General features: G+C 35.8%; 1 protein-coding gene across 5 annotated transcripts; it reads left to right on the top strand.

The window, feature by feature from the left end:
- The first annotated feature begins 207 nt into the window (after positions 1 to 207).
- Positions 208 to 6,418, top strand: LOC129288905 (polyadenylate-binding protein-interacting protein 4-like). Of its 5 annotated transcripts, none has more exons than XM_054925720.1 (15): positions 208 to 485; positions 978 to 1,135; positions 1,209 to 1,364; positions 1,529 to 1,665; positions 1,866 to 2,056; positions 2,760 to 2,937; positions 3,060 to 3,299; positions 3,898 to 4,025; positions 4,142 to 4,205; positions 4,329 to 4,362; positions 4,575 to 4,897; positions 5,010 to 5,150; positions 5,481 to 5,570; positions 5,662 to 5,721; positions 6,067 to 6,418. In XM_054925720.1, exons 2-15 carry the CDS (start codon positions 1,000 to 1,002, stop codon positions 6,094 to 6,096), a joined length of 1,908 nt encoding a protein of 635 aa, XP_054781695.1. In that variant the 5' UTR covers positions 208 to 485; positions 978 to 999; the 3' UTR covers positions 6,097 to 6,418. The 5 variants fall into 5 exon arrangements, with proteins under 5 accessions (XP_054781695.1, XP_054781692.1, XP_054781690.1 ...); XM_054925717.1 differs by lacking the exon at positions 208 to 485 and adding an exon at positions 527 to 664 and having other exon boundaries at positions 4,332 to 4,362; XM_054925715.1 differs by lacking the exon at positions 208 to 485 and adding an exon at positions 527 to 664.
- Positions 6,419 to 7,664: the final 1,246 nt, after the last annotated feature.

The raw sequence follows: 7,664 nt of genomic DNA, 5'->3' as shown, positions 1-7,664 counted from the left end.
ATAATCTTTTATTATTTTTATTTATGAGCTTTAAGCTTAGGATACGTTTAACGGTCTGATGATAATTCTCAAATCAATTGAATCATCATTTTATCTAAATTTTATTTGAAAATTAAAAACCTTTTATATAAAATAGAAAAAATAAAAAAGGGCACCGTTCACCAAAGATGACACTCATGAATACTCCACGCACCATATAACATCTAATTTCATTCATTTTCGGGGCGTCTGCCTCAAAACGCTCTCGCTTTGCTTTTCCCTTCAAATCAAAATCTCATAAACCTCTCGCATTCTCCCTCTCGATCACACCAGCACACCTCTCGAAGTCCTCCGTTGCTGTGATTCGTGCTTCACTTGGGCCACTCTATCTTCAATTTGCAGCAACCCTCAATCATTCCAATCCCTAGAAGAAAGAGTTCTGTTTCAGCTCATCTCTTGAACTTGTAGCGGAATCAAACAATTGGGTCGTGATCAAGCACAAAGAGGTTACCAAATTGTTCAGAACTTGTTTCCCTGTTGGGTGCTTTACGTTGCTTGTCATTGGACTTGCTCGCTTGATTTCTTCTTTGTTTGTGCTATTATTCAATTATTTTTGCTCTCCTCTTTAGTTCTGACTTGGTGGCGAGGAATGAAAAGGACCAAAGATGATATTTTGTTTTCGAAGGTTGACTATTAATCCCATGTTAGCATACTTACTGTTATGCTTGACTATGAATGTAGCTGCAAATCGGGTTACTAAGTGGTGACTTTTTTTTTTTTTTTTTTTATGGGATTTAGAATTTTTTTTTGTGCTATTCAATAATTATGTTTTTGGTTCTAATACATTCCTTTGATGTAAAATCAAACGCTCCATATGTGCTTGCGCGCGAGAGAGAGAGATATATATATATTAACTTTAATTAGAAGTGATTTGTCCATTCTGTATTGCCATCTTTGCATGAATGTACCGCTGTAGGTTGACTTTAAAACTATTCTAGGTTGGAGTGGCTGCTAATAAGGATGAATTTGCAACAAGTTGGGCAGCCTAAATCTTTTAATGGATATGGCCGCCGAAAATCTGAAAGAGAAGGGGCCTTTAGGTCAGAGAATAAGATCCAATCTGGAAAATCAAATTCCACCAGATTAGCAAGTACAGGTGAACTTCTTATCTTAATTATTTATTAGTTCAATTTAGCTCACTTTGCTGATATTTGCTTTTTCTGGTGCAGTGACTGGCCCTAAAGTTGATAATTACGAGAGTCCTTCACGTGATAGATTATTGTACATAGCAACTTGCCTCATTGGGCAACAGGTGGAAGTCCATGTGAAAAGTGGATTTATATACTCTGGGATTTTTCATGCAGCAAATGCTGACAAAGATTTTGGTACTTTGTACTTATTCTTTTTGTTAATGTTGGTGATATTGAAGTGGACTAGTGAATAAGCTGAACAGTTAATAAGTGTCCGCTTACTTTTTTCATTTAGTTTTTAGATAAAAATTTGTCATTGTTAACTGCTTTCATTGTCATTACTTCCCCCCTCCCCCCAGGAATCATTTTGAAGATGGCTCGCTTAATGAAGGCTAGTTCTGTTCGAGGGAAGAGGTCTGGTGTAGAATTTGTGAGCCAAGCTCCTTCAAAGACTTTAATTATATCAGGCAAAGATCTTGTACAAATCATGGCAAAGGTAGCCAATATTTAATGACTGTAAAAATGACCTTTTACTAGGAAAATCTTGGCATTCATTTTAAAGCATGCAATTTGTGGACATTTTACAGTAATTAATTGTTGAAAAAAAAAAAAGGAATCTAGGTTTGGGTGCAGTTGCTGTGAAAATATTGCCAAACTATTTCTTATTGCAATTTATGGGCTTTTCAACTATGGTAGGATGTTGCCGTTAGTCGGGATGATCCATGTGGTGAGGCTCACCATGAAATGCATCAGGAGATTATGGTTGATTCAGCAATATCTCAAGCTCGTCGTGTCGAGATGGAGAGAGAACTATTACCATGGGTACCTGATGGAGATGAACCACAATGCCCTGAATTGGAAAATATATTTGATGGCGCTTGGAATAGGTTGCTATTATGCTATACCATCATTTCTCTGTCTATCCGCAATGTATAATTTTCTTTTATGAACAAGAGTTATGTCTATTTTTGAAGCTTGGTAATTGACCCGCCTAAGTCTGTAAAGTTGGCTGAGAAACTATAGTATGTGATTTGTGTAGTCTGACTTCAAAATGGGAGATTGCTTTAAAAGCCTGGTCCAGGTGTAAGTGGTGATGCTGAAATGATTTGCGAAGCATGGACTGATGGCTTCCTTATCCTCTGTGAAGCATGGATGCTTCAATAGAGGAGTCATGTTAGTGTCCAACACATGATGAATGCCCATATCAAACACACCGACACTCCATTTTTTGTTGTGATTGGTGTCCATGTCAATACCCATGCTTTCTAGCCTTCCCTTTTTTATAAGTATAATTTCTTATATATGTGGTATGGGATATTTAAAAAAGGGAAACGCACTGAGAAAAGTATCCCCTCTTATAGCACTGATAGTTATAGTTGTGATGGATCAGAATTGTTAGAGCAGAAAATACAATGAAAGATGTGCCTCTTTTTGTACAATTAAGAGGGGAAAAAAATGCAGGGAGCATCCTTTTAAATAAATTATTCATATCCTTGAGTTTTATCAGTTTCTTTCTCCATATTGCAATTTTTTACAGGTCCTTTGTTTTGTTTGAGATTGATTTTTTTTTTTTTGTGGATATTTTTTAAGAGGATGGGATCAATTTGAAACAAATGAAACATTGTTCGGTGTAAAAAGCACATTCAATGAGGAATTGTATACAACAAAGCTTGAAAAGGGGCCTCATATGAGAGATTTGGAAAAACAAGCTTTAAGAATAGCAAGAGAAATTGAGGGTGAGGAAACCCAAGATCTTCATTTAGCTGAGGTTAGTGTGGCTTGAATGCTTTTCTTGTCTTTATTTTGCCTTCCACCTTTCCCCTTTTTATATTGACGTGATTTTTTGAATTACTTTAACTATATATTGTATATTTATCAATTTTTCCACAGGAAAGAGGGATACACCTACATGAAGACTTTGATATTGATGAAGAGGCCAGATTCTCATCAGTCTACAGAGGTAAAGGGACTGATGATAGTGGATATGATGAAAGAGAGGATGTACTAACAGAATCCCAGAATTCTGAAACATTTGGTGGTACGATTACTCCAGTCATCAAGAAATCCAGTGATTTGCCCAGTGGAGAGGGCAATGATGGAGCTCTATTATCATCAAATTCCTCCCTTATGGTATCACATCGATCAGATACTTAATTAGTACCTTAGATTTTAACAAGTCCCTGTTGTGTTGTGTCCCATTGGAGGAGAACACTTGCTTGCCAATGCAATTGAATAATACTGTGTTACCTCCTTTTCATGAATAATTTTTCTCTATAGATCTTGTATTTTGTTATTTGATGCTTATATAGTGTTTCTACTTTCATTCTTACTAGTAATGTCATTGTCTTCTAGTGGGTCATTGCTTTTGAAATCAGCACAGTTTTAATATCTAATCATCACATGTAGATTTATAAATTGATGGTGTCAAAAAAATATTGGTGTTTAAATTTCCTTGTAAGTTATTGATGCCCCGTACCCCAACTTCTTCTATTGAGTTTGTGCGTGTATAGATATGTAGGCACACATAAGCATTGTGTTCATGAACGGTACTCAGTTGGAATTGAGTGGGGCAGCCATTTAACCCCTTTTTCTTTTTCTTTATATTTTTTTTCTTTATTTTTTAGGTTTTTCTGCCTTCTCTACTCTAGTTCTGTGTTCAACACTGGACCCACTACTAGTTATTATTTACTTAATTTTTATATAATATCTTGTTTATATGGGTGTGTAGGATCTCCCTCAATCAACTCAGTCAAATATTGGTGTGGATGTAAGCCGCTCTAGTTCTTATGATCCTGCTAAACAGTTAGCATCTGAACTCCCTGCCCAAAGTTACGCATCTTTGGATGGAGAAAGAAGGTTTTTGCTGACATTTTCTTGTTTTATATATGGTTACTTGTTTGCACTGTGATTGGATTTGTTGATGTCCACCAGAGTGGCTTTTAGAGTAAATTTCAAATCCACCAAACTTGTAGGGTTCGGGATTCAATGGTTGATCAATATGGAGCAAATGGTGGTAGCAAGGAAGAAAATCAGGTAGTGAGTTGAGGTTCCCATGTTACTATTACTAACCTCCGATTCATGCATACAAATATATTGGGGAAGATAGCTTGTGGAAATTACTAAATCCCAATTTTCTTTTGTTTTGTTTAATTGATCCAGCAGGCTGGGGATGATCAACCGTCAAAATCTGAGGGTTTGTGAAGTTTCTTTTTCAGATCCCTGGAAATTGAGTTGAAAAGCGTTATGGCTTAAATTAATCTGCATGAACAAATTATTAATCTGTAGTAGTACTTGACTTATTTCTGCATAGCAGAATTTTCCAATGCCTGAAACTTTGTCATAGTGGTGGGTTTTTGATTGTTCCGATATATATGCATTCATCTGATCATGCAATTCTTAGTGCAGATTCAGAGTCATTTCTCAACTTGAAGAAAGATGGCTCTGATGAAGGGGAATTAAATGCCTCTTCTTGTGCCCCTTCGTTCCGTGTTTTATCAAGTACTCAAGAAAAGGCAGTGTCACCTGGTGATATAATTGAGAGTTCAGCTTCAGGCAAAGTGAATGGGGATACAAAGTCTGAAAACTCCCATGGACGACCAGGTAGTTCTGCTTCATCTGCTTCAGAGTGTGTGGGAGGTTTGGCAGCGTCTTCTGGCCCTGGCCTCTCACCAAGTTCTTCGGTTGGTTCATTATCTTCTGAAAGATCGGCTTTGAATCCCAATGCAAAGGTACAAAAGTTCAAGATTGACATGTTGAAACATTCAATCGCACTGTTTCTGGCCTTTTAAGTTACGATAATGTAATTGAGCTTCCCCAATCTTGTTTTACTTCTGATGTCAGGAATTCAAGCTCAATCCTAATGCAAGGAGTTTCATTCCATCTCAAACATCGCTCAGACCTCCTTCCCCAGTAGCTGATGCTTCATTCTATTTCCCAACTAATGTAACGAGCGTGCCGCATATGCCAACCATGTCCATTGGAGTAAGTATTCCTCGGTTAGATATGCTTGTGAAGGAGAAAATATGTTCTGTCAAGGTTTTCAATTGTTTTTACCCTGGTTAAAGGATATGGTTTTGACCTGCCATTCATCTGTGAGGTTGGCGTAGGCTTTATTGTCATACTAGGATATTTTGTCAACTCCAAGGCATGTTTGGCAGTCTATCCTTTGTTTGACAAGAGTCGAAGACTCTGGTAGCTTGTGGTCTTTTTGTTTATATAATGTATATAATTTTACACATTTATCGAAAACTATTGTTATCTGCTCTGCTTTTCTTATGTTTACAATCATGATGTGTTTTCATATGTATGCAGATGGGACCTACGTTTACCGGGCCACATGTCATGTATAACCCACCGGTAGCACAAGTGCCATTAACATATGTTCATCCAAACGTACCACAGGTAGGATATTAGTTGCTTTATCTCCTTGGTGACTATTGAATGAAAATTGATGCCTTACAACAAATAATAAACATTATTTATCTATTTACAGTATGGGCAGCTTCTTGGTCATCCCAGGCAAGGCATGTACATGCCACCAGGATACCTACCTGTAAGCACTAATATTTTGTACGCCATTTGTTTAATTAATTTATTTTTTTTCTTCGGCGAGTGGTGCCCTTTTGATATGGATAAGATTAATGTTACCTTCTTTTCTTTTATATCAATTTAAAAAATCCCTTGCACCTTTTTCTTCACTGTGGTTTGATGACATGATAGATGTGTGCAATCTTTTTATGAACGACATGATCAAATATATCAATAATCAATTCTTCATAAAATAAATTATTTATATATGCTTAATGCTTTCTTCTTCTACGTATCTTAATTCAAAAAGTCTTGGCTATCATTATCTCTTTCTGGGCGACTCGCAACTCCTCAATTTGATTTCTTACAGGAAACGCAGTATAGGGGACGGGATTATTAGGAACGTGATTGAATTAGTTCTCTTCTAATCTGCTTCATTCCTTAAAAAATAATTTCTGTGAATGGCTTGAAAGAGTTCTGAAGGAAGAAGATATCTGCTGTCCATGGGAGTCTTGTATAAAGAGGTCTGTACATCCAGGCAAGATGACTTGTTCAGGGATATAATTTTACGACCTTTGATTTACCAATACACAGGTTTCTGTTTTTGTCTTCTTGTAGCTTCAGTTTGTTTGACTCTTTTTACCCTTAATTTTTATGAAATATTTGCTTAATTGTATTTCTTCCATAGTTTAATTGCTGGCCATTGATTTGTCCGTTTGCCATGTTTCATTCATCTTCTTGTGATGACACTCGTTTCTGCTGAACCTTATCCCTTTTTTTTTTTTTTGGTTCATTTTTCCGGTCAAACGTTTCAGCTTAATTCTAAAATTACGTTATGAGAATTAAGTGGACTTGTGTTGTGCAAAAAAAAAAACAGAGAGAGAGAGAGAGAGAGAGTAAATCAAATTCATTGTATAGAGACGCATAAAATTGCAGGATCAGATTCTTTGTAGTCCATTTCAAGGGAGATGAGAGTGGCAGAAGTCAGACCCACATATCAGAGGTTGACTGTGTCTTTTCTCTTTTCCTTTTTTCCTTTGACTTGAAGTACAATTCATAGAATCTGTTTCACATAAATATTATAGAGAATAATTTATCACTTGTATATTTTTTCTTTGGTCATTGTAAAATTCATTTATCAAGAACAGATCACATTCATCATCTAAAGAAGTACTCGAGGAATAGCTACCTTTTGGGAAGGGTTTTATTTCTGCAGTATCAAATTCCTTGGACACTTGTGGTTTTTTTTTTTAAAAAAATCAAAACTAGCTCAAATTAGTTATCTTTTACGAATCAAGATCACTAAAACAATTTTTTGGCCAACAAAAGGTTCACTGAAAAAAAAAATCTTGATTTAATCTGATGGATTCAGACAGCCTAGAAGTTTTTATTTTTTGGAATACAGACAGCCAAGAAGTTAAATGCAGCGTATGCAAGTCTCTCGCACAAATGATATATTGTACTGATCAGAATTTCTTGAAATGAATTTGAAGTTCGGTTGGAAGATTAAAAGTGAAGAGTGAGATTGACTTGTGCTTTTTGTAAATTTCACAAGTTGAGTGATCTTGACTCCACGCTAAACACCTCACAATTTTAGTTAATCAAATAAAAATAGCGAAGTGGAGATACAGAATAGAATTTGGATTTTCTTTAAAATCTCACCAGTTTCATTATATGAGAAGATAAAAAGTAGTGGTTGATATGTGACGCGGCACTTCTTGTTTCCTTGAAACATTAATCCAAATCGAACAACACTACAAAGTTGTCTTTCCACAATGAATGAATAAATAAAATAAAACACAAAAGCCGTATTTGTTAAAATATTTCACATCTAATATATTAAATAAATGATGCAGGGTAGAAAATAACATTTATTGATCATTCTTAGTAAAAATAATTAGCCGTGGGTTGGTGTGTTTCGTTTAAAATCAACCATTGACATGTTGGTTGAGTGATATGCGGGTTAAT

Source organism: Prosopis cineraria, unplaced genomic scaffold (genome assembly GCF_029017545.1).
Source record: "Prosopis cineraria cultivar Desert tree isolate PC_DT_omini unplaced genomic scaffold, ASM2901754v1 PC12, whole genome shotgun sequence".
Lineage (NCBI taxonomy): Eukaryota > Viridiplantae > Streptophyta > Magnoliopsida > Fabales > Fabaceae > Prosopis > Prosopis cineraria.
This window is presented reverse-complemented; position numbering and strand designations above follow the sequence as displayed.

Bases quoted from the DNA above. Each gene is read 5' to 3' on its own strand.
- LOC129288905 (XM_054925715.1), top strand. From the start codon at position 645: ATGATATTTTGTTTTCGAAG. The intron at 2,938-3,059 runs GTTAGTGTGGCT...ATTTTTCCACAG, and splicing joins AAGATCTTCATTTAGCTGAG to GAAAGAGGGATACACCTACA. The intron at 5,722-6,066 runs GTAAGCACTAAT...GATTTCTTACAG, and splicing joins TGCCACCAGGATACCTACCT to GAAACGCAGTATAGGGGACG.